General features: G+C 33.5%; 2 protein-coding genes and 1 pseudogene across 3 annotated transcripts; 2 read left to right on the plus strand and 1 right to left on the minus strand.

Annotated features, from left to right (window-relative positions):
- The first annotated feature begins 6,110 nt into the window (after positions 1 to 6,110).
- On the plus strand, positions 6,111 to 7,463 carry LOC142618221 (heavy metal-associated isoprenylated plant protein 31). 2 transcript variants are annotated; one of them, XM_075791127.1, is made up of 3 exons: positions 6,111 to 6,366; positions 6,470 to 6,548; positions 6,947 to 7,463. In XM_075791127.1, exons 1-3 carry the CDS (start codon positions 6,358 to 6,360, stop codon positions 7,273 to 7,275), a joined length of 417 nt encoding a protein of 138 aa, XP_075647242.1. In that variant the 5' UTR covers positions 6,111 to 6,357; the 3' UTR covers positions 7,276 to 7,463. The 2 variants fall into 2 exon arrangements, with proteins under 2 accessions (XP_075647242.1, XP_075647241.1); XM_075791126.1 differs by lacking the exon at positions 6,111 to 6,366 and having other exon boundaries at positions 6,455 to 6,548; positions 6,947 to 7,307.
- Positions 7,464 to 10,372: 2,909 nt separating this feature from the next.
- Positions 10,373 to 16,039, plus strand: LOC142621189 (receptor-like protein EIX2). The gene is made up of 3 exons (XM_075794506.1): positions 10,373 to 13,201; positions 14,262 to 15,283; positions 15,366 to 16,039. Exon 1 carries the CDS (start codon positions 10,483 to 10,485, stop codon positions 13,144 to 13,146), a length of 2,664 nt encoding a protein of 887 aa, XP_075650621.1. The 5' UTR covers positions 10,373 to 10,482; the 3' UTR covers positions 13,147 to 13,201; positions 14,262 to 15,283; positions 15,366 to 16,039.
- A 2,234-nt stretch (positions 16,040 to 18,273) lies between these two features.
- On the minus strand, positions 18,274 to 19,054 carry LOC142620855 (actin-depolymerizing factor 7-like; annotated as a pseudogene).
- Positions 19,055 to 27,669: the final 8,615 nt, after the last annotated feature.

Consider the following 27,669-nt stretch of genomic DNA (forward strand, 5'->3'; position numbering starts at 1 on the left):
CTAGAAAGAATCAAGAAAAAGAGGCTAGAGCTAAAATAGTAACTGAGAGAAAGAGAGTGAACAATGTACATAACAACCATGAACATTGTCCTCAGGTAAGCTTGTAAAGATCTATCTATACATTTAAATCTTAGATTTCTAATTCCTTCTACTCTATCTTTGTTCTTGGGCGAAGTCCAAACTCGTCCATCCCACTTTCTTTACAAATATTTATTGATTTGAGCCGAGTTTGAAAACATGAATCTCACTATTCTAAGTAGGCTTGGGTAATCCAAATTTTCGTGCTCTTACCGATACCATTAGTAATAATTCTTTATTAATTAAGTAGTAATATTGCCAACCTTTTCAGCTTAATTTTCTCTTCTTTATTTTATTTTTTTGGGAGTACACTGTACTGTCTGTACAGTACCAGGCCCATGCTTAGTGCAACAACACATGGGCGATGCACAAGGGCACGAGAGCCCCAAAGCAAGCTACTATGCTGGACTCTACCCTTTGAAATATGTAAATTTAATATTGTATATCAGTCCACATGTCAAAATATGAAGTATTAAACACATACTTTTAAAAATAAACCAATGAGTTAGTGCAAGTGCAACAACACATGTCCGGTTAATGGGTGACCAATGATAAGTTAATAAACTATTTTAAGAAAATTTTAACACTATTTTTATAGGAAATATAACAATTGTCAAAAAAATTAATTATTTCTTTTTCTAATAAAATTTTTTTAAAAATATTTTCTAAATCACTATTCTCATAATATTCGCTTACTTTTTCCTACAAATAAAAGGCAAATCTTCAAGAACTAGTCTCCTAAATCAGGTGTAGGGACACGATTTTCAGACCAAATCCAAAATATAAGGGATCTTGGCCTAGTGAACCCAGTACAATAAATTTGTAGAGAGTGGGTCAAAGAGCTAGGTTTTAGTGCATGGATAACAGTTAATATGGTTTCGGATGATGAGCTAACAAGAATTGTACCTGGTTTGTGCAAGAAAGTTTGTCTTCGGCACAGTCCAAGGAGCTCTATTCTAGTATATATTGGATAACAATGGTTATAGGAGTTGTTGAGATTGTTATAATGCTTTCTCTTCTCCTTTTTCCATCCTCCCCCTTCTCTAGGATCTCTACCTTTATTTATATTACATCTCTCCCTTCATCTTTATCCTACACGTGGATTACATGTGGACAGTTGATGGTTTATGCTGATACTTGTCCCATAAGCTCCCTCCAAAAGTCTTCTGGGGTGGCTGTAAGGCTGCAATAATACTGTTCAGAAGTCACTTCCTCATTAATGCGGTGGTAGCAACTTTCCCTTAGATATTTTTTAGTCCTTATCCTTTTTGTACGTTCATGATGCTCATTGCTATCATTAGAACTTCCTGGAAGGTCATCCTTGATCATTTGGATCTATACCAGATTTGCGTTTAGCTTTATCCGAGGAGATAGTACTCCTCGGACTCGGACCCGGACCACCCATACTTCTCGATCAAAACCACATGCTCTCGGCCAAATCCCAAAATCCATGACCCCACACCAGGTTTTCTTAAGATTGTAGAAATGCTCTAGCTCTAGAATTCACTTTTTGTGTTCCAAGAAAGGAACACTATAAGGCTATTGCAATAATCCAAGTTAAATGGGAGAAACCACCTGAGGGTTGGTTTAAACTTATTTTGATAGTTCATCGCTTGGAAATCTAGGTCCTGCAAGAAATGGAGGTCTTATTAATTAGAAAGTAGAAACACTTATGGAGATTGGATTCAGGGTAATTCTAGAAGAATAGGATGTACAACAGGTTATTTGCTGAGCTTTGGGCTTTTATTAGAGATGGGTTAATTCTGGGTGTACAACAGAGTATCCAAAACTTAGAAGTAAAACTTAATGCTAGTCTAGTCTCTTTCATGCACATTAATGCAATAGTTAACTTTAGATCATCCCCCAGCTTTTGCACTACCCTTGATGTTTTTTAGATCATTTTGGTCTATGGTATGACCAAATATGATATATGTAATATAGATACTTATATATACTTCTTAATATTTGAATTAATTCCAGTTTTTTTTATAAAAAAAAAAATCGAACAGTATGATAAAACAATTCATAAATCAGTATGAGTTTAGCCACAATAATTTATATTTTAAAGAGGCAAACTTGAGTGTGAATGTGGGATGGAAGAAGAGAGCGTGACCAGTTATGATATTTAGGTTATTTTGTATATGTCTTCTTTAAATATGGTTTTGGGGACAAGTTTGAAAATAACATAAAAGTAGTAAAAGAGGATGGCCAACATGTATGGGCAGTTTCCTCACATTCGGCAATATATGGATTTAACAAGTGACCATTTTCTCAAAAAATAAAAATAAAAAAGGATTTGACAACCCACCTACTCTTTGGATAAGAATGATATAGTGGTTCATCAAAAAAGGAAAAAGAAAAAAAAAAAAAGAATGATATAGTGGGGAAAGTTTAATTCATTTCTTCAGCAAAAAAAAAAAAAAAAAGGTTTAATTCATTTGGTCTTCCTTCCCACAGAGTATAAACTTTCTGATTGTTGAACAAGTGTATTTATACTCCATTTGTTTTAGCAATAAAACAATTTCAAATACAGAATTATTTTAGTAAAATATTATTAGGTATTTGGTATAATATATAAAATATTTCATGCACAAACTATCAAAATTGGTGCCTCAGTCATTAGAATCCGCCAGTCTTGAAAGTCCAATGATAGAATCACTAGCACTTAAGGTGGTCGTTTAAAGTAATCACTTTAAATCCCTAAAAAACTTTTTTTTTTGAGGAAATAATCCCTAAAAAACTTAAAACAATCACTTTTAGCCCTCAAAAATGTTGAAGCAATCAATTTTAGTTCATAACAAACTTATGATCCGTTTGAATTGAGGGGGAGGGAGGAGGAGTAGAGTAAAGTAGATTCGATTCAAATTTAGCTTATTTTCAGCCAATTCTACTTTATTTACCTTCACTCTCTCTCCTTCCCTCCTTAATCCAAACAGACCCTTAAATAGTCGCTTCTAGTCCTTATTAAATGATGACATACCAATTTTTAATTTATAAGAGACTAAAAATAATTGTTTTAAACTTTTTTTTAGAGATAATAATAACATGTTGCTAACCTTGAAGCTCGAACTCTTTCTCCTAAACCCCAATCACTTTGTACATGGGATGCGTTAATTTAACTACAAGGCATTTGACAATAATTGTTTTAAACTTTAGTATGGTGTTTGTTACACACACCCTACTACATGCTATTATAGTTCAAAAAATGTGTGTAACAGTTTTTCTTTTTTGTAAACCTTTGGGACCAAAATCGCTCATTTACTAAACCGGAGGAACTAATGGTGTATTATTTGAGCCTTTCTTTTATGTGAGGGTTATTGGTGAGTCGGCAAGTCTAGTTTCTTTTTTACCTTGGGTCCCACGTGTTTGCATGGCTTGAGGTTTTTGTCTTATAATGAGTTGGGCTTTCAAAAAGTTTTGTTTAGACTCTATGACTTTGTGATTTAATTAAGCCCAAATAATTTAGCCTAAGACCCACTCTTTTTGTTTGTAAAATGTGCTAATATGGAATGAACTGCCCAATAAAATTGGGCCAAATGATCTGAGAAAAAGGTAAACTAAAATATATAATTAACCAAAAACTTAGGTTGCATGCCAATTTTTACTTATTTAATTTTTATATAGGTAGATCTTTTATTAGAAACTTAGGTTTTTTTTTCTCCTTAATAGAAACATTTTTTTTCCTGAATAGAAACGTGGGTTGCACAAGGATTTAAACTTCGAACGTCTCCATTAAAAACATAAAAAAGTACAAATCAACCTAAAATTTGGTTAATATGCATAGATGTTATATACATTAAACTATAAAAGATCTATATTATATAGTATAATGAAACACTAAATGATGGCAAAGCAGGGCCGAAGGTTGGTGAGGGGAAAATTTTTCAACATTTATGTCAATGATGAAAGTTTTTTAAGATTGCGCTTTTCTTTTAAGAAAATTATGCTGCTGAATTTCATATTTTATTTATACAATTAAGACAAAGACCTTTTAATTGTTTGATCAATTAGCACAGACCCTTCTCCAGAATGTGCTGGACTTAGCCAAAACTTGGATGGGATCTTATGCTCAATCCCTATACAGTATTTTCACGCAAGAAAAACATTTCCTTCAAAAAATTAAAAGGAAAAAAAAAAAACTAATTAAACTGAAGAAAATGAGAAATTAGTGAAGCCCCATTAACCAAAATTATATATATAAATTGTTAGTTTAATTTAGAGATATTTGGAAAAGTTCCATCCAAGATAAAAGTACTGTGTGCCTTGACTCTTGAATCGCATTACACAGAAACTTTGTTATAAAATAAATTCAAAATCAGGTGCAGCAAACAAAGCAACAGAAAACATCAAAAAATAGATAATGATTTTTGTTTTTACACAGTAATGTGGTGTAGAGTGTCACTGCGTGCAGCGTGAAAACTTTCCCTCCAATAAAAAACCATTATTATAACTATGATCATTATGCTCCCCCATGAAGCATTTCAAATTATGAGCATATTCATTAACCCAAATTTCACAAAAACAAGTATGATGATAACAATTCTTAGCACCCATTTGTGCGTGGTCCCTTTTTGTCATTCTGTTCTCATTATTCGAGGCATTGAAATTGTTAAAATACGATCAGAATAGTCACAAATTTTCCCATATTAATCTTCAATTCAAATACCAATATGTTGACCACTCTCAGGTAATTTAAAAGGAATCGTTGACAGAAAAGTGTTGTTGTACTTGAGCATGCAAAGCTATCGATTGCCAGCTTATATCTGCAACGAATATCTCTGTTCATCGAATTCTTTACAGAAATAAAGCAGGTTCCAGTAAAGTTGATTCAGTTCTTTGTTCTTAAAATCCTTTACAATGCTAAAGCTGATACAGTTCTTTTTCGTCTGAACTGTGAGAGCATTAAGTATCAACATCACAAGAACTACTCTCCATCGTAGCGCGTATGAGACATTATGCATTTCCCAATTTCTCATTGTCACACACTTCACTTCAACATGGTTTCGTAATTTTTTTTTTCATAAATTATTGTAGCAAGGGAGATAAAATATGTTGAAAAGTTGAAGAATCTGAAAAAAAAAAAAGGTTTTTGTTTTCCTCTAACTGATAACATACATAATTTAAAAATTTTAGTAGGGATATATTTTGTAGAAAAATTTTTTTATTTTCATCCAATTTTTTTGTTAACTCATGTATCTCAATGTATGTTTGGTTTAGCCTTTTTAAGGAGTTTATAAGTTTATTTGTTTATGCATAACTTCTTAAATCCCTAGGTACAACTCTACCCTAGGCCTAGGGTCCTCCAACTAGACAAAGATCACTAAATGTAGGGAAATAAGTGATTTGTTTTTAATATTAAAAAAAAAAAACCACACTGGAATTGTGCATTTTTTTTTCCTCCGCTCCTAAGGAAGCCTAAAAAATTATGAATTGATAGAAAACCAACTCATTCACCACTAAGTGAATTAGTCATATATAAAAAAAAGCCATAATAAAAAATTTTAAATAAAAAAAATCATAATATAAAATGTAAACTAATTAATATTTAAATATAGAAAAAAGATCTATTTAAAGTTGTCACTTTACGCCTAAAACTATATTAAGTATGTCACAATTGTACCTTTATCCATTTTCAACAAACAAAATCAGAAAATCAACTAATAAACCAATCCAAACTCACAATCAACATAATGTATGTGAATATGTGATAAATCAATCTCATACCGTATGAAACTAACCGGTAATGGATTACTTAAGCCAACACTAAAACCTTTGGAAATTTGTTCATCAAATAAATAAATAAAAACTCTTTGGAAATTAATGTTGACTTAGGACATGGATAATGAGTACGAGGTCCTACATAAACAAATAGGTCATAATACCTTTGCCGGAGTGTCCTCCTTCATTATTCGACAAAGAGCGTGGCATAAAACATTGGGGGGCATTTTCTAATTAAAACGTTACAGAGAAGAGGACCAGGCTTTGGAGTGGGCAAAAATATGTTAAAAGTCACACTTTTCCATTCCACGCGTGAATGCTCTTTGCATTGTTTTCCATTTTCAAAACCCAAGGCTCTCTCCTCTCTCTTTATTAGCTAGCTATGAGCAGTTTCAATAAGCACTTCAATAAAGCCACAGTCTCAAGTTATAATCGGACATAACATGAAGACTTCAGAGACTTCTCAGCTCTAATTGTTTCCTTCACTAAAAATAGAACAATCTTGAGATTCCTAACAAATTTTATATCACAGTTTCTTTACATTCTGAAGCTAAGAAAACAATGTCTGCAGTGAGTCTCTCTCTCTCTCTCTCTCTCTCTCTCTCACACACACACACACACACACACACATACACAATGTGGAAGTGACAATTTGGCAATGTTGGTTTTGCAGATGGTGGAGGTGAGAGTTCCGAACCTTGACTGTGAGGGATGTGCTACGAAGTTGAAGAAAGCTCTCTTCAAGCTTAAAGGTACCTTTATACCATTAATTGGAGTGTCAAAGTAACTTAGTTAAGGTTGAGTTTTTATTGTAATCGACTAGCTTTTTTTAAGTTTATCGGGTAAATTTCAATTAAAGGGATATTTGTTTATTAACTTTTATTACTTCTTAATATAACATGCTCTATTTAATTCATCCTTAACAAGTGCAATCGAGCTTCCGTTAACATATTCTTTAAATAAAATATTAAGGATACAATTTTTCTTACAACCTTTGTAAGTTGACTAATTATTGGACCACCACTTTTAAGAGTTTTGTTACAAAGAGTGTTTTGAGGGCACAATTTAAGAAATAATAAGTGTTCAATTATAAGGCAAAGCTTTCAAAGTTAACTTTTATGTAATTTTAACTTTGATTCATGGCTCTCAGGAGTAGAAGAGGTGGAAGTAGAAATGGAGACACAAAAGATTACAGTGAGAGGATATGCCTTGGAGGAAAAGAAGGTTCTTAAAGCAATCAAGAGAGCTGGAAAAGCAGTGGAGCCATGGCCATTCCCTGGATACTCTCATTTTGCCTCATTTTACAAATACCCAACTTACATTGTTAACCATTATTATGACACATACAAAAATGAAGCTACCACAGGCGTACACACTTTCTTCCAAACCCCTGCTGTTTATTCAGTCGCCGTCGCATCCGATGAAGCCATTGCTTCACTCTTTAGCGATGACAATCCGCATGCTTGTACAATCATGTGAACATGCTTCTCTTTGTTTTTTTTGTTTTTTTTTTTTCTTCTCTCCCTCCTTTTTTTGGTCTTATCTAATTGATGTTTTATTATTTTTTGAGAGATGGAGAGGTTTAATGCTGTCTTTTTGTTTGGCTCGAAGCTTATCATTGTAATAGTATGTCATTTATATTATTTTTCATCTTATATTTGTGTTTTTGGATGGCCAAAGAAAAACCGATCCTTCTTTTTTTGTCATGCTTTAATTTCTCTAGAATCCTACCAGAATTGAGAATATCGAGCATGAACAGTAAAAGAAATGTTATGTCTACGACATTTTCATAATACTTTTTTACCAATTTTAATTGATAGATTGTTATCGGCTGTTATAGGTGAGAAAAAAAGTAATTTAAGTTGTAAATTTAAATTTAAATTAATAATAATTTACCACTTATGATTTATTGTGAAAATATTATAAAAATTTTGTAAACGTAATATTTCTCAAAAGATATATGGTGTAATGGTGGGCATATGTAATACCTCTCTCACGGAGGAGTGGATGTCTGCTATATATATATATAATTCTTTAAGGAATAAATTGAGATTTGCAAGGCTTATATTATCTTTGGATTGAGAAAAGTGAAAAGAAGAGAAGTGATGTGGGTAAAGTTTTTAATCTTGGATTTATAATGAGGAGAGAAGTGAAGAGAAATAAGAGAAAATGAGCACGTTTTATACTTCTCTCGGGTGCTAGCTTAATTTAATTTAAGGGTGCAGCTCCCTTAAATTGGTTTAGCTTGTAACATATTAAACTATAAAGTTACTTTGAAACCATCATTCAATTATAGGGTTTAAGTAGTATATTATAAAAGTATAGAATTTAATTTCAAATTATGGTGAAAATATAAGATGCATAAAATATATGTATCATTCTTCTCACAACGTATGAGTCTCAACTATTTATAGAGTGTACACATTATGAAAGAGAAGATGAACCGATACATATATTTGATTGACCGGACAATTATCATAACTATGGATTTAAAATACAATTTCCCCAAAAACTTTATTGAATAGGTTTTAATTTGATACTCCCAATAATGGGGTTTAAATTTAAAATATAATTTCCAAAAATATTTTATTGAAAAAGGATAGGTACAAAATCTGAAAATCATAGGCCGGGCCACCGGGGCTTATTAACTGCTTGAGAAAATCCTTGGGCAGTAACCAGTCAGCAAAAACTATATTATGATAAAGCCCATTTAGCTATGCAGTGAGCTACATTATTTTTGCAGTTTCTTTGAACCCAATAGAAAAACAAACCTAGGCCTTTCAAGTCGCATACCCACAACCACAACAAACATGTTTGCACTTTCATCTTTTGCATATGGGCGATGGGCCCAACCAAATAAGGCAAATATCATAGCTCAGTTCTTTTTCATTTTTTTTGGACATTCCGGGTGTAGAAATTTTGTGAAAAATGTTGAGGATTTTGGTGAAAAGTGTTAAAAGATTGAGATGGCAAAGTTATTAGAGAAGAAGTGCGAAAGCTTGAGGACTGAGGAGGTCAGTTAGATTCTGTAACGTTGGGAATTTCTTTAAATTATTGAGGACTTTTTCGTCAATACATCAGTTGAATGACATATTTTTCTTCTTATATTTCCAATATATATACTACTTGCAATTTGCTCAAATATATATATATATATATATATATATATATATATATATATATATATATATATATATATATATATATATTTACAATACATATGCAAGTTGTAAGGACACAATTCAAATTCCCAAACCACGACTGGGAGGAAAATGGGCTTGAAAGGCCTTTCTTCACAATGAATTTGTAGAGGATGGCTTTGTAATTTAGATTTCAAGGATGGTTTGGACAATTACAAAAAGAACGGGTTTTGGTCCCAATGGAACAAAACAAAGAATCGTTTGCAAAGAGTAAGACTGAGAAATCGTCCTCGGATTGTTTCCGAGGATGGTTTATAATAATATTTCTCAAGTTTGGATACAAGTGTCGATTATCATTTACTATTGACTCTATCTCTTCTACTCCAAAAGTCCTCTCCCTTCATCGTATGCCTTCCCTCCTCTTTATATTCTTTTCTTTCCCTTCATCACCTTCCACTTTCTGGTTGCAATCCTCATTTTCGGATACTTGTCCCATCCATTCTTCCCTAAAGCCCGCTAGGATTAGGGACCAAGTTCCAAGCTCTATGCTCAGGTCCCATCCTTCCATCTATACAGTCAGCGTATCAATTACATAGCTTTTAATGTATGGGCGGTGGTAGCAGCTTTATTTTTAGACATTCCACCGCTCTTTCTATTGTCCTCCACGTATACTGTGTATCCCCATAGTTGTAGGACTCTTTATAATATAACTCAGGGACACTAAACTTCTCTTCCTATGTCCTCGGCCTAGTAATCCGAGGACAAATCTATTCCTCGGACGTATTTGGATATTTAAATAGTCCACGATCATTTTGATGTCTTCGGATTTGAGTTTCCAGCCCAAAATACTTCGTTGGGCCATCCTTCATAAATTACTGGGCCCAATACCCCTACACAAGTATATGTCAAAATTTTAGGTAAATAAAGTTACTTAGTTTTAGAATTAATTTCAAGCCATGCCATAAAAACTGAATATCTTAGCTAATTGAAGTTAACCATGTTATTTCATTGGCTAAAATCGGTTCAACAGAATTGTATTTAAGGACACAACTTTTTCCGAAACATTTTCCACATCTTGCTAACTAAGGTTGCAGTAAGCTGATGTTAAAACAAGGTCCTTGAATTGAATGGAAGATCACATGCACTTGATAGGAAAAATCTAGATCTAGATGGTGACATGTATGAAAATGAAGAAAGAAGATGACAAAATGAACTTATTTCACGGACCAAATTTTCAAAGACACCAGCTGAGATATAATTATTTTGTTGACTAATTAGTGATTACTATATATTTTTAAGAGAGAAAAAAGACTTAGAAGTAATAGAATTAGGACAGTTCCATGCGCTGATCAAGGAAAATAATACTACATTCAACAAGTCAAAGATAAAAAGGAATTTTTTTTTGAAAAGTCCAATTCTGTGTATCTAGTCATGCAGAAAAGTGAAGCCTATATAATCTATCAAGAGCTTGTGTCTCAGGCTCAACCTGCTAAGAACTTTCACATTTTTCTTTGAACCCTTCTCTTCCCTTGTTATTGCTTTTACCATGGATAACTCTTCTGCAACTCATGTGTTTTTCTTAATATGGTTCTTTGCAGCATCGTTCAGCTTCTGCAAAGTAAACTCAAATATCTCTTGCAATGAAAAAGAGAAACAAGCACTTCTAAACCTCAAACGAGGTCTCACTGATCCTTGGAACGCACTCTCATCCTGGTCTGACCAAGAAGATTGCTGTAAATGGGCAGGAGTTCACTGTGACAACAAAACTGCTCGAGTCACAAAGCTACAGCTCGGTAATCTCAACTTGAATGGTGAGATTAGTCCTTCATTGCTTGAATTGGAACATTTGAATTACTTGGACTTGAGCATTAGTAACTTTAATTGTACTAGTATTCCAAGTTTCCTTAGTTCAATGCGCAGTATGAGACATCTGAACCTTGCTTCCGCTGGATTTTGTGGACTGATTCCACACCAGCTTGGAAATCTTTCAGATCTTCGTTATCTGAATCTAGGATATAATCTTGGCCTTTATGTGCATAGCCTTCATTGGATGTCTAGTCTCTCTTCCATGAAATACCTTGACATGTCTTTTGTCAACCTTTCTTCCGCACTAGATTGGCTTCAACTAATGAGTAGGCTCTCATCTCTTTCGGAGCTATACTTGCAAGGTTGTCGTCTTGATAGCCTAAATCCATCTCTTAAATTTGTCAACTTTACATCTCTTCTAGTCCTTGATCTTTCCTTAAATCTTTTCATTCATGAGATACCTAATTGGTTTTCTAATATTAGTTCTACCCTCTTAGAGCTTGACTTGAGCAGCAATGCACTGAAGGGCGAGATACCGTGCAGTGTTTCGAATTTTCAGAACTTAGAACATCTTGTCTTGGGGGTAAATTATCTAACTGGAAAAATTCCGGAGTCATTTGGGCAACTGAAGCATCTAACAGTACTTGATCTCAAACTTAATTCTCTTAGTGGTCCTATTCCTTCATCCCTTGGGAATTTATCTTATATGTGGAAGTTAATCCTTGAAGGTAATCGGTTGGATGGTACTCCCCCAAAAAGTCTTGGGCTTCTCTCAAATTTAAAGTACTTGTTTATCGGAGATAATTTCTTAACAGGCACAGCAGATGAAGTGTTTTTTACCAAACTCTCAAAATTGAAGTACCTAGACCTGTCTCGAACACCGTTGTTCTTCAATGTGAATTCCAACTGGGTTCCTCCTTTTCAACTGATATATGCCCACATGAGCTCTTGCAAGGTAGGACCTAACTTTCCTGCATGGCTACAAACACAAAGATCTCTCAAGGTTTTATTAATGTCCATGTCAGGAATTTCGGACAAGGCTCCAAGTTGGTTTTGGAATTGGACTTCAAACATTGACTTCGTCAATCTCTCTGACAATAACATAGAAGGCGACGTACCAAATTTTTTGGTGAATTCTACTGTCTTAGATCTAAGTTCTAATCACTTGAAAGGTCAGCTGCCTCGTTTGTCTGCAAATGTCAGAGTGCTTAATGTAGCTAACAACTTTTTTTCTGGACCCATTTCCACTTTCCTGTGCCAAAAGACTAATAGAAAAAATAAGTTACAAGTTTTAGATGCATCAAACAATCTTTTGTTTGGAGAACTTTCAAATTGCTGGAGGTATTGGCAGAATTTGATCCATTTAAACTTGGGGAGCAATCGTTTGTCAGGTAGAATTCCTTACTCGATGGGGTCTTTAGTTGCACTCAAAGCATTGCGATTACCCAACAATAGCATTTGTGGGGATATTCCTTCCTCATTACAAAAGTGCTCAAATTTGGGACTTCTTGATATAGGTGAAAATCATTTGTCAATGACCATACCACTCTGGATTGGAGAAATGAAAAGTCTTACTATTCTCCGTCTAAGATCTAATGGGTTCAAAGGGCATATACCTCTACAGACATGCCAACTTTCTTCTCTTAGAGTATTGGATCTTGCAAATAATAGCCTATCAGGACCCATACCAAAGTGTTTGAATTCTATCAATTCCATGGCAATGCCCCATGGTGAAAACTATGAAACTATGGTGTATTTTGAAGATGCAGGCACCTACTTCGAGAGCCTCATGTTAGTTCCCAAGGGGGAGCAATTAAGGTACGAAGAGAACCTTATATATGTTAGCATCATTGACCTTTCAAGCAATAACTTGTCAGGATCAATCCCTAATGAAATTTCAGTTCTTTCCCAATTGCATTTTTTGAACTTATCTCGAAACCATTTGACGGGGAAGATACCAGAAAAAATTGGGACCATGAAAGAGTTAGAGTCCATTGATCTCTCAAGAAATCATCTATCGGGTGAAATTCCTCCAAGCATGTCTATTTTGACATTTCTTAGTTACTTGGACTTGTCATACAACAACTTCTCTGGCAGAATTCCTTCAAGCACCCAACTTCAGAGCTTTGATGCACTTCGCTACATTGGAAATCCTGAACTTTGTGGAGCTCCTCTTACAAAAAACTGCAGAAAAGAGCAAGAATCTGATGGTGATACTCCTGTGGGCAAAGCTGGTGGGACTGCTGTGGGCAAAGCTGAAGATGACTCTGAAACATCATGGTTTTACAGTGGCTTGGGGGTTGGATTTGCTGTAGGTTTTTGGGGAGTTTGTGCTGCTCCTTTCTTCAAAAATACTTGGACTTGTTTCTGGTTTGTCAATGACATGAAAGATCAACCTATGTAACTATAGTGTTGAACGTGAACTAGATCTGCAAAAAATTTAAGAGGCTAACATTTCGGTAAGCTAAAGGCATTATCTTCTGTCAAGTATAAAATTGGAAACTATGTTGTCTAGGATATTTTGCTCTTGTTGATGTTGTAGCTACTGTTGGAATAATGTGCATATGATGATACATTAAACTGTAAAGAAATGTGCTATTATGTAGAGGCTCTTCTAAGTATTTTGTTTAATATCCTTTGATGAGCATTCTAATGTGAAGAAAATTTTATATGTAGTAAGATTTTTATTAAGATTTTCTTACTAAAAAAAGTGGCAACTGGGTTTTTTGTGCTCCATGAATTACATAGAACACTGTGGTACCTATGCGCAAACACATTGCACCTATTATAGAAATGTTTGTTGCTTCATGGCTTCACCTCAGTAGACCTGTTTGGCATGGAGAAGCGGTTGGAAAAGTTGACAATTTTATGGGCTTTTTGGTACGTATTGTTAATATATTTAGATGGAAATATTTGAAGAGAAGGATCATGGTCCAATACCACATACCATATTAAATATTTACAACTTGAACATGTTCTTCTCCGGCAATCATCTTGCTGGGGAAATCCCAGATTCCTTTGGCCAATTTAGGCATCTTGCATATCATTCATTCTATATAATGACTATTCTTTCTATGCCTGAGTGTCTTGCAAACTTCTCAAACTTGAGGAGCACTACACTAGAGTGGTTGGAGCAACTCTCAGATTTGGATGAGTTAAACATTGTAAAAAGTTCCTTGGAGTCCTAAACTTCATGAATGGACGAAGATAATTGCAGAAGTTCCTTGTCTTCAAACTCCATTGTCATCAAGGTAGCTCCAAAGTTAATTCTGCATATTGGCTGTCTCAACATCACAGATTCAGTAATAAAAACAGGACCTCTAGAAGGCTCTATGGAGTTTTAAACTTCATGAAAAGCCCGAAGATTTCCTGTGGGGAGTTGTTAAGGATATTGATGCAGGAAGCAAAGCAAAACCAAAATTATATCAAAATTTATTTACTTGAAATCTCATATTTCATTTTTAAAATTTAGAATTTTTTGGGATTTCACTTTTGAATTTCAAATTTAATGTTGTTCAGGATTTTGTGGAATGAGATTATGGCTCGATGTACTCCTTGAATTCTCTTAAAAAGAGGCTCCAAGAATGGTTTGAAGCAGTGCACTTTGAATCAGAATCTTCTAACAAGAGATGTGTATCAGACTTTTCTGATTAGAGATGTTCCTCTAAGCTTGGTGGTGATTCAAGTACCCATAGGTGGTGAATAGGAATGGCAAAAAATCCCTGCCCCACTTGGCCCGTCCTACCTAGTGCAGGATTTCCCCACCCTGAAGAGATGACAAGGCAGGGACGGGTTTTGCTCACCCTGCCCCGAATTTGTATATATGTTTTTTAATTCATATATATTTAAATTATTAATGTCTATAGTTTAGTATCTTTTGCACAAACCGATATATACCTTTTTCTTTTACAAATTCTATGACCATCCTTCAAAACACTTACTTTCTCTTCCTTTTAGCACTCTCGTAACTTCCTATTCCCTCTCTCTCTCTCTCATCTTTACCTTTTTAATGTCGAAGCCACCTCATTAGGAATGGTAAAATACATTCAGCCCGCCCGTCCTACTCCCGTCCTGAATAGGGGTTGAGGCACCCCTGATCCAACCCCATCCTATCCCATTGCCATCTATAATGGTGGAGCCTGGGGTTTCAGGCTTAGTTTACGGGGTGAAGCGTAGGGATTTGCCCTGTTCTTCTTTCTATTTCCCAACCCATTCTGTCCAGCATCAGATGTCTTTCCCATTTCCAAAGTTAAAATAAACGGCATCTCAAATTTGGAGGAAGTTTCTTGCTCTCTTTGTGGTTTAGCAGAAGAAAATAGTTTGCATTTGTTTTGTCAGTGTGACTCCACCAAAGCTGTGTGATTCAGGTCTGGTTGAGTTCTCAACATTGCTTCCCTGAATATGTACTCCAGTTTTGAGCTGGTCAAGTTGATAATTAAGCCTCCTCCAGATGTTTTGGGAGATCAAATTATGAAGGAGAACTTCACCTTGTTTGCTGCTATAGTTTCTGATCTGATATGGAAAGCAAGGCACAGAGCATGGTATAATGGTGATTCCGTCTTAACTGTTGAGATGGTCTTCAAGACTTTTAAGAGCTTTGACAGCTTTCTATCAACTTTGCAGGAATGGAACAGGGTGATAAATCAAAAAGAGCAAGGCAAATGACAAAGACCTCTTGTTGATTACTTAAGTTCAACTGTGATGCTGTCATCAATCAACAAAAATACTAGCATTGGTGCTGCTTTAAGAAATTGGGAAGGCCAGGTGGCTAAAGCATGGTCAGTCATCACTTCTGCAAGACTGAGGTGGCTGAAACAAAGACTTTCCTGTGAGCTATGTTAAAGCCAAGGATTTTGGGGTACAAAGCTGATTGTTTAAGGAGATTCTAAGTTCTAAATTGACTCTCTAACCGAGGTGAACAGTTGCCCAAGTCTTGGAATTGTGTGCGCTGATTGAAGATATTTTAGCAGTAAAAGAGCATTTTGATGTCTGTAATTTTGCTTGGTTTTTAGGACAGTAAATGGCATTGCTCATGCCTTAGCCAGATGTGCTTTTATGTTATGCCTTAAGGGAGGATGGCTGTATGTGGTTCTTTTTGTCTAATAAACCCATCTTAGAAAAAAAAAATCTCTCACAGTGAGAACTTGTAAGTTGTAAGATTGGTTGCCAGTTTCTTGCATAGTTACAAACACAAAAATCTCTTAAGTAGTTAGACATCTAAACGTTCGGAATTTCAGACAGTATCAGACTGGTTCAGGAATATGGCTATGTACATTACATTACATTGCAAAACTATATAGTACATTACTATATTTAAGCCCGAACTGCATTTCATTAATTAACCTCTCTGAGAAACAAATTAATGGGGATGCATCCAACACGTCACTAAACTCTGAAGTTGTAATTGAGCTCTAATTGCTTCAAAGGTCCACTACCATGATTATCTCCCAATGTTAGAATGTTGAATACTACTGCACAATTAATTTTCCACACCACTATCACCATTACAGAGCCATAACGTGAATAAAGGGTGCCCTGGTAATTCCTCATTGCCGGATGCATTGGCTATCTCTAAACCATGTTTATTTTTGGGAACGATAAACTTTCAGGTGGAACTCTGAACTCATTGGCTTCTTTATATAAGCTTGAATCCTTGTGCTTGAAAACAATAGCTTCTTCAGAAATATAGCTTTTTCATTGCAAACTGCACACATTTTGGGCTCCTTGATCTAGGCCAGAATAGATTTACAGGGATTGTACCAAGCTTGAGTAGGGAAATGAAAAACTCTAGTAGCTCTCAGCTTAAAATCCAACAATTGTTGGAAAAACTTACGGCAACTTGCTTTTCTTTTGGTTTTGGATCTTGCCCTTTATAGCCTGTCAAGACATATACCAAGGTGTTCAAATGGACTTGAGCTATAACCTCACGGCTACCTCTTATTATTCTCTAGCACTTTCCAGGAGTCTTATTATTCCGTATTTTTACGGGGTGCAGACCTTTCAAGTAACAAATTTTCTGGATCAGTTTTTTTTGAGGTGTTATTGGATTCTGTTGCTTAAACTTGTCTAAAATTCATTTGATGGGAAAGGTACCAAAAAAATCCAGGGACATGACATTGTTGGAATCCCCTGATGTCTTAATAAGCAATCTTTGGGCAAAATTCTTCATGGCATATCTAATTTTCCTGTTCTTAGTTACTTGAACCTGCCATACAACAATTTGTCAAGAACAACTCGATTAGGCATCCGGATTCTGAGTTTTTATGCATTTAGCTACATTGGAAACCTGCACTTGATTGAGCTCTTCTTGCCAAAACTTGCACAAAGCATTTGGCAAGATGAAGATGACTGAAAATTTCTGGTTCTATATAGGTATGAGAGTTGGATTTTCTGTTGGCTATTGGGGAGTTTGTGGAGTAATCTTCTTCAAAAGGACTTAGAGGCATGCTTATTTCAGGTTTATCAATGGCATGAAAGATCCATGTGACTACAATGTTAATAGTGGACTGATTCCTTAAAAAGTTGAGTAAGCATAGATGTAAGTGAAAGGCATCATATTCTACACACTATGTCCTAGATAGTTTTTTGCTCATGTTGATGTTGTAGCGCTGCACTGCAACTGTAATTGATTCATAGCTTACCTTTTAATTTCACTGTTGCCATATGAAATATGGTTCATTTTGAAATGCAGACTTCACATAAATAAAAAAAAAAAAAGAGTAGGCACTATGACAAGTTATTTCTCAGACATATCTACATCATATAGTTTTTTACTATACCACACACATAACATGCTAAAAGCTTTTACTCTATTGGGGGATATACTAGTATTAAGAAAAGAATTGTGTTGGTGGTCATGCAGCTCATAAGCACTTCAAATGCGTAACTTACATGCGCATGGCAATGCGATTGATCACTGCAGGTTGTTTATGCTTTAGAAGGTGGCTCTGGCTCATGCTCTCGAAGAGGCCACAAAGATTAGTCGGCAAAGCAATTCTGACAGGCATCATTACCTCCTGATTTTGTTTTATATTGTACATGGATAAATGCTAGGGATCCTGCCAATGACTGTTCAAACTATTTATGTATGTAGTGGAAGTCATTTCACTTTGCACCAAAAAGAATAGAACATAAGGTTTGTTGTTGTTTGATTCTTTCCTGTTATAAGCAAGCCTGCAAACAACTAGATTCACTCATCTATTCCTTAAAATGGGCGACCACGAATGGATACTTAGAATTAGATTTTTCTGATAAAAGACAGATGCAGTGCTTTTCCAAGTGCACTGTCCACTACATTAAAACACACCAAGACAGAAAAGACGAGTTATGTGCTATCAAGTGACTTCGGAGTCTGGACAAACAACCAAAGAAGTACTAATCATGACCGATAAATTCATTGTATGACATTAACTACAGGTTTAGTATAAAACACATACAACAAGATAAAACAATTAGCGAGGAACGAAAAAACGATGCTCACATAATGTAATTGTTAGGAATGGCTAAACATCAAAGTAAAAAATGACAACATTTACAGTGTTCGTCCTTTTACAATGTCAAGGCTCATTTCACTAGAATCTATTGCTTGCAACTCAACTTGAATTCCATCCAGTTGACTCTTAAATCTATCCTCAGAGTTGGAATAGACCACCTTACTTCTCCCTTTGAAGAAAGGAGACCTGAAAACAAGAGAGTTAACTATCACAAACACCATTGTGTATCAAATTGTTATTTTGGCCTTCAATATATGATCAATTGCCTCCAAAGAGGAGCAGTGTTAGCCTGGAAGCCAAATATTATTTGGCATCCATTTTCTAGTTCCATTGTGTCATTACTTATCAGCATTTTGTGAGAATTTCCATTACTCCTAGAAGCAAAAAATTTCGTGACTTTTTTTCTCAAAAAAGAAGAAAATTTGTTTTTTGAATATTAATAGAAAGATTTACTAATTACTATACATTGTGCTTTTTATCTCTATTTCAATATGCCACTAGTATATACACTAAAGGACTAGTCTTTAAGCATTCGTATAAACTGTTGGAGAAAATATAAATTACCATGCAATGAAAAAAAAAAATGCTTTTCTGGAAATTCTGATCAGTAATAAAATCAAAATTAAAGACAGTAATGCGGCGCTCACTGGCAGGCTGAGATGCGGTGAAGTCCTCATAGGCTTCATCTGGGATTCCAAGTTTCTCTACCACCACTTCTTGATTCTCAATCTTGAAAATAATAAACCTGCAGTTACTCTTTGCTATTAGCTCCAAGAACCTCAGTTTACATTCATCACTCACATCCATACAAGACACCACATTAGCCTAACCCAAAGATTTTATTTTGGAAGAAAAAAATAACATGTACACATCACAAACATATTTACACATACAATAAATTATTAAAGTTAATAGGATCTATTTGTTTCAGAAGAAAACAATATCAAGAAATAATGAATGGTGAGTCGATTTAAGTTAAGGGAACTGTTGAAATCATACACTAGCTCAAGGTACTACAATGGTGGTTCGAGAATCACACAGAGAAGAGAGAAAGTAGGAACAGAGATGTTGTGAATGATTCATTGTATTCTTAAATATCAAGCTCTGCCCTTTATATAGTGAGAGCAGAGTATATACTCTGTTAAACTACCTGTAGTATAGAGTTAGATGGATAGTTTGTTATTCTGTTATGCTTTCCCGCCACTCTGCTCTCACTATATAAAGGGCAGAGCTTGATATTTATGAATACAATGAATCATTCACAATATTTATGTTCCTACTTTCTCTCTTCTCTGTGTGATTCTCGATCCACCATTGTAGGACCTTGAGCTTGTGTATGATTTCAACATGGTATCAGAGCTAAACTAATTCAGAGAGTCTTCAATCTGGTATTCTCTGAGCTTCTTAGTTCAATTTCATCTTGTTTTCTTAGTGCTTTCCCTTCGAATCAAGTAGAAATTTTCTTGTATGTATTTCTCTTGATTCTTGCACTAAATTTTCCTTCTAAATCTTGATTTTTCTCTGTGCACGATAGCATACTAAAATCTTGATTTCTTTCTATACAATGGTAAATTGAGATTCTTGATTTAGGGTTTTCTATTACCAATTTGTGGATTCTGTAATTGTTTTCTCATCCATCAAGATCTTTAATTTATCCTTGTTTTTGACTGATCAACAAGTTTCTGAGTTGATTCCTTCCGCTCAAGAATCTTGATTTGTAGAAAATCAATTCTTGTTTACTTTTTGTTGATTTCTGATTTGGGACTGTGAATCTTGATCAACAATTGTACCTGCTCTTGCTGGATAATTGCATTAAGTATGGCTGATAGTGCTTCTGACCCAACTGTCCAACCATGGGAAAATGCATCTAGTCCTTATTTCTTGTCTAATAGTGATAACCCTGGTATGTCCCTTGTTGTTCAACATCTCACTGAGGAGAATTACAATACTTAAGGTAGAGTAGTCCTCATCTCTTTGGATGCCAAAACCAAGTAAGACATCATTGATGGTTCTATTCCAAAACCTTAGTGAATTGACCTTCCTTATTATAGAGCTTGGTGCAAGTGTAACCGCACAATTTTGGCTTGGTTGTTCAACTCTATCTCTAAGAATTTGCAACCTAGTGTGGTGTACTTCAAGACAGCATGGGAGGTTTGGCTTGGCTTGCAATATAGGTATTCACAGGGAAATGGTCCTAGAATTTTTGAGTTAAGGAAGGAAGTAAATTCTCTGACTTAAGGATTTGACTATTAATGCAAACTACTATTTAATACGAATGAAAAAGGTAAAGAAAACCAAAAATAGCATTAGTACAAGTAGTTAAAAAGGACATGTTAATTGATTCTATAAAGAAAAAAAAAATCTTAACTAAGAAAGTAATACTGTCATAGAGGCTATGACTTCAAATAGAATATAATGTAAGAAAAGAATACATATGACCAACTCTAATTAATCTTGTCAAGGATCTATAACCGACTCCAAAAAATTTGAGACTAAAATATTGGTTGTTATTGCATATTTGCAATTCATTTTCATATGCTGTCAAAATGCACTAGTCGAATCCCTCCCTATAAAGTATTACCATATTGTGGTGATTATTACTGTGGTCATGTGAATTTGTAGACTGTTAATTTTGGGCATAAGTGATACTTAATTTGTTAGGGTCTATTCATAGTTCTCAATTGATATTAAAGTCTACTCTCACTAAAATATGAATTAATTTCATGAGTATGATCCTTGAATATGTTGTCAAAGGATACATTTTACAATTTATTTCTTCGTGAACAATAAGGACGTCTTACACTCCTCTTGTAGGACTCTTTCTCATTTACAGTTTAACCTAAGAGTTCTCATGTGCCAACTTAATTTAATTTGAGGGTGAAAATCCCTTAAATTATAGGGTTTAGCTTTTAACTTATAAAATTGTAAAGTTTACTCTGAAACCTTCATTAAATTATAGGGTTTTTTTTTTTTTTAAGAGAATGTATTCAACCAATTTGGTGGCAAATTATAGGGTGCAATTAGTATATTATAAAACTATAGCATATAATTTGAAATTACCCATAAACTATGGAGAATTTATTACATGCATTGGATATCTGTATTATTATTCTCATAATGTGTGAGTCTCACATATTTGTAGGGTGCACAAGTTATGAGAAAGGCTGAACCAATACACATATCTAATCAACGAGACAATTATTATAAACTATGGATTTAAAATATGATTTCCCCAAAAACTTTTTTAAAACTCCCAATAATGAGGTTTAAAATACTTTATTGAAAGTTTGAAACAGATGAGGTACAAAATCTGAAAAGCATGGGCCAGGGCTTAACTGCTTGAGCAAAACCCTTCAGCACTAATCAATCAGCAAAATTACTACTACTAGTCGCAAACCCGCGCATTGCGCATGATATTTTTAGGTAAAAATATTATTTTAGTTCCTAAACATTGTAAAGATTTAAAAAAAAAAAAGTTTTATCATTTTTTTTTAATCTTGTTTATAATGTTTCTTACTATTATCATATATTTATTGGTTGATGATTTGCATAACATAGACATTAAATAAAATATAGAATTGTTCATTAGATTTTTTTAAATCGTGGTATATATATATAAAAGGTTAAATGAAATGTCAAAAAATGAGATTATAAAATTTTCCAACTTTATTTCTAATATAATTTCTAAATTACTAAAGAACATCTTATTTTTAGCTATGATAGGAAATATAATTTCCCTAGTTAGAGTTTGATTAGTTTTAAGTTTAATTTTTTTATTATTATATTTAATTGTTGATTATTGATTTAATTATGTGATTGTAATGGTTGATTTTGTTGCACTATAAAGTTTTCAATGTCTCTTTATAGTCATTTCTATTTTATTTCTTACTCCTCTTGGCCACTTTTTCATTTTTCAAATAATGATTATTATTGACGTTTGATTTCATTTCATTTTTTCTTGCATCATTTTTTCTTGATTACTTTGTATGTTTCCTTGCTAATTGTAGTTTTTATAGTTATCAATAAGAAATAGATATATTCTAAAAAAGAAAAGAAAAAAAGAAATAGATATCATGGATGATTTAAATAGTTATAAATATAGTTACATTAGTGGTATATCAAAGGGTTTTTTTCTTCTTCTAAATTTTCAAGGAAATATGAAAGACATTTCTCTAGTTTGGTCTCAATCAATTAAAACATCCATAATATCTTAATGGAAGTAATAATGAGCATTAAATTTTTTTAATGCATGAAGAGGTTAGGTTAGTGATATGTCAAAGTTAAAAAAAAAAATTTTAAATTCCAAGGAAATGTAAAAGGCATTTTTTTGAAAAAATAAATGGGAACTTTTTGAATTATAGAAATATGATTGTTTTAAATACCTTGTTTATAGACTTCATTATTAAGTTATAATCATCTAAATTATAGTAGACCACACAAGATAAATATGTATAGATGATTTTTTTTTTGATTATTCATGAATCATTATTTCATTGTTTACTTATAAATATCTAAATGAAAGTTTTTTTTTTAAAATTGAAATTAAAATAGATGAATATATTAGAAGTAAAATTATATGAAAAGTTAAAAATACGCAAGATGAATGTTTAACCACTAGTAGATATATGTTTTTTAAAGACTAAAAGTTTGCTTGATTTCTTTGCCTGGAACTATATAAGTATGCAAATATTGTTGCAAATGGTTCCATTATTTGTAAATTATCAAGTTTGGTAGCCTTACATGAACTCCTATTTTATGGCAACCTTTTTTTTTAATTTTTTTTTCTCTTTGCCAACAACTTAAGAATATTAAAACTTAAGTTATTACATGTAGTAACTGTAAATAGAAAAGTATCACAATGATATGAAAAATAGAAATGTTTAAATTCTTAAAAAGCATTTTTAGTAGACTGTAATATAAAACATTTTTTTCTCAATATTTTATGTAACTTTTCGTATAAGATCAATATTGTTGGCATCCTTTAAAGACGATACATAATATTTTTGAGAAGAAGAAGAAGTAGAAATGATGCTAACACATAATATAAAATTTGCGTGATTTAGATTTGTTGCAAAAAATTAATATATCTATGATAAAGGTTTTTGTCTAAATGATATATAGTAGTCCATTTTTTTTTTTTTTTTTGTCTTGATTCAAAAAGTCCATTCTCAATAGCCTTATAAGACTACAAATTGCTCAATCTATAGGCCTAGACACATTCACAAAGTGTCATCTAAATTATAAATTATATGACCCTTTATCACACAAATATTTTGATACTCCTAATGTATGGTAAAGGAAGGCAAGTGTGTGTCTAGCTATTTTCTTGATTTGTGTTGCAGAAGTATGGAGGATGTGACTTAATTTAAATGTTGAATAAAATAAGATAAGAAGAAAAAAGAGTAAAAATAAAATATATAACAATAAACATCAAATTATCCATGTCATTTTATATAATATAATAGGCCTTTTTGGATATACACTACTGTAAATTTCTTTAAAATCTTCTCCCCTCTCTCCGTGTGTGTGTTAAAAATATTTAGTATTCTAAAATAATAATAATAATAATAATAAAATTATATTATTATGAACTATATGTAGAATACAGTAGGATAATATTTAATAATAAAAGAGAATAGAAAAGATACCAACTTAAAACACAAAACTATATCGCATCAACCTAAAGTAGAATTCTAATTAACACAAAAATTTATTAACCTAAGTATGGATGCAATAAAAAAAATGAAAAGCAAATTGAGAGGGAGAGAGAGAGAGAGAACCTTTGTTTTGTGAGGGAAAACTATGCATAGAATGGAAGAGATAATGATGAATTTATAGTAAAAAGGTGCAAATAAGAAGAGACAAAAATAAAGGAAAATGAAAGGGAAAAGAAGGAATGATATTAATGTAGAGAGTAGTGAGGAGATGAAAAGGTAAGGGAGGGTTAAAAGATATTATAATTTTTAAATAATGGAATTTTTAAATCACCTTATTAAATGAGAAAATGTTTTAAAAATATTTAGGAAAAATTAGAAACAAAAAAGGATAATGACGTTGCTGCTTAGGTGGCTTAACCGAAGTATAGTAACAATAAATGTTACGCTTCAGCTTTTATATATATCCAAAAGCTGAAGTAAAACATTTATTGTTGTTAGCTTCGGTTAAGCCACCTAAGCAGCCACGTCATTATCTTTTTTTGTTTCTAATTTTTCCTAAATATTTTTAAAACATCTATATATATATATATATATATATAGATTATAGAAGCCCATTTAGGTCCGTAGTAGGCTACATTGTTGTAGTTTCCGGTTTGTCTATGACATAAGAGATCAGGCCTATGTGACTACAGTGCTGAAGGTGAACTGGATCTGCAAAAAGTTTAAGAAGCTGACGTTTTGGTAGCAAAAAGCATCAATTCTTCAATCAGGTATTAAATTGGAAATTATGTTGTCTAGAATATTTTGCTCTTGTTGATGTTGTAGCTGCAGTTGGAATAATGTGAAGATGATGATATAGCAAACTATCAAGAAATGTGTTAATATGTTGAGGGTCTTGAAGTAATTGTATAATATCCTGTGATGATCATTTATGTGAAGAAAACACCATATGTAGTAAGAGTTTTATAAATATTTTCTTACTAAATAAAGTAGCAACTGGGTTGTCACACTACATGAATTACATAGGAGCACTCTGGTACATATGCACAAGCACATTGCACCTATTATAGACATGTATGATGCTTCATGGCTTCACCTCAGTGGAAGGACCTATTTGGCATGGAGAAGTGGTTGGAAAACCTAACAATTTTATGCCTTTTTGGTATGATTTTCATATATTTAAAAGGAAATATTTGAAGAGAAAAATCATGGCCCGCTACCAAGTACCATATTAACTATTTACAACTTGAACATGTTCTTCTTGTCCAGCAATCAGCTTACTGGAATATATCAAATTCCTTTGGCCAATTTAGGCATCTTGCATTTCTATGTTGCACGGACATGGCTAAAATGTCCAAGTACCCATACTTATGTCGTACCCCTGCCCATGTGGGTACCCATGCAACTTACGTGTTTAGTGTATTTTACTTTAGACAATATTTATGGGTGTCATTGTACTTCTTTGCTATTTATTATTGCATTTAAATGAATTTTAGATATGTTTTCAAGCATTTTATTGTTGTTGCTTAATCTTTTTTTTTTTTGATACAAGTTAGAATTTCTACTCTAGCCTAATGTAAGTGTATATGTGTGTGAAACTCTCTCTTGAAAACTTAAACTTCAGCCTTTACCCCTACATCTCACAAGCATTTATACTTGTGGAGTGATCACCGCACCAAAAGTGCGCAGTGGTGTTGTTGCTTAACTTGAAAACCTAAAATAAACATATTTTGTCCAAAAATATTTATTAATTAAATAATTGCCGTACGTAAGATGTGGCGTACTCTAATTTTTCAAAAAATGCTATACCCTGTACCGGTTTGTACATCTTTCTATATAATGACAATTCCTTCTATATATGTTCAAATCCCTAAGTATTTTGGAAAGTTATCTGCCTTGAGGACATTACATCTTGAATTGAACTAGTTGAATGGTACCTCACTAGAGAGGTTGGGGCTTCTCTTAGATTTGGAAGAGTTAAAAGTTAAAACTTTGCAAAAAGATCCTTGTGAGGGCAAAGTCCGAAGCGCGTTTTGCCAGTATTTCAAAATCAAAATATTTTAAATTTGTCTCCAAACTCTATTGTCAGGACCTCTGGAAGGCTTTATGGAGTTCTAAACTTCATGAACGGTTGAAGATATTCCTGTGGAGAGTTGATGAGGATGTTGATGCAGGGAGCAAAGCACAACCAAAATTATTTCAGAATTTATCATTTCAGATTTTTCTTATTTGAAATTTCAGATTTCATTTTTTAATTACAGCACTTTTGATTTTTGAATTTCAAATTTAATGTTGTGGATTTTGAGGAATGATTGTGGCTTGATTGTACTCCTTGAAGCCTATTAAAAAGAGGCTCCAAGAATGATGTGAAGCACTGCACTTTGAATTAGAACTTTAAGCTTAGTTTGGATAGTGCGTTTTGTGGCCACGTTTTGAGATTCTGCGTTTTTTTTTTTCAACGTGCATGAACAGTAACCGGTACTGTCATGCACGTTATTTTACTGTGTGGGAGACCAATTTTACTGTTCACGCACTGTAGCTGCACTGTTTATGCATTATTCATGGGACCCACAAGCACTTTATTCAGAAAAAAATATTAAAAATGGGTCTCACAACACTATTCACACATTTAAAAATTATTTTGCTATAGTGTTTTCAGTTTTCAGTTTTTAACAATAAACTCTATCCAAACGGACCCTTAGATTAAAATTGTTTCTACAAGCTTGGTGGTGATTCAAGCACAAGTAGGTGGTGAAGCCTAGGATTTCTGGCTTATTCTAGGTGGTGAAGCCTAGGGATTTGTCCTGTTCTTTCTTTTCCCTTATTACAATTTCCCAACCCATTCTGTCCTGCTGCAATGCAAATGTGATTTGACTCATAGCTAACCTCCTATTCAATATTTCAATTGCTGTTTGTATTACAAAGATGCTGATACCCTAATGGAACCCACTTTTTCAATTTCTAGTCATGATTTACAGACAGTTGCCATATGAAACATGGTTCATTTTGAAAGATCTGAGAACAAAATGCTACTGAAAGAAACAGAGTAGGGACTTTGACAAGTTATTTCTTGTACACATCTGTATCATACAAGTTTTGTACCACAGCGCACACAGTAACATGCTAAAAGCTTTTACTCCACTGGGATAATTTACTAGTACAAAGAATAGAATTGTGTAGGTGGTCATGTAGCTCATACATACTTCAAATTCCAACTTACATACCCATGGCAATGATATTCATGATTGCAGGTAGCTCTGGTCCATGCTTTCGAAGAGGCCACAAAGATTAGTTGGCAGAGCAATTGTGACAAGTATCATTACCTCCTGATCTTGTTCTAAAATGTACTTGAATAAAATGCTAAGGATTATGATTCCAGCCTATGACTGTTCGAACTATTTATGTATGTGGTAGAAGTCATTTCACTTTGCACCAAAAAGAATAGAACATAAGGTTTGTTGTTTAATTCTTTCCTGTTAGATTTTTCAGATAAAAGTTGGATTCAGTGCTTTTCCAAATTCACTGTCCTCAACATTAAAACACACCATGACTAGAGTTATGTGCTATCAAGTGATTTCGGAGTTTGGACAAGCAGCCTAAGAAGTACTAATCATGACAGATAAATTCATAGTATGGCATCATTTTTAGCTTTTAAAGCTTCATTTTTTCACACTTTTTCTTACTTTTTGTAAGGTACAAGTATATTTTAGCATACTTTCAGTAAAAAGCTAGATAAATTATTCTCAAACAAACACTTTTAGTATAAAATCCATGCAA

The sequence above is a fragment of the Castanea sativa genome, chromosome 12, assembly GCF_040712315.1.
Source record: "Castanea sativa cultivar Marrone di Chiusa Pesio chromosome 12, ASM4071231v1".
NCBI lineage: Eukaryota > Viridiplantae > Streptophyta > Magnoliopsida > Fagales > Fagaceae > Castanea > Castanea sativa.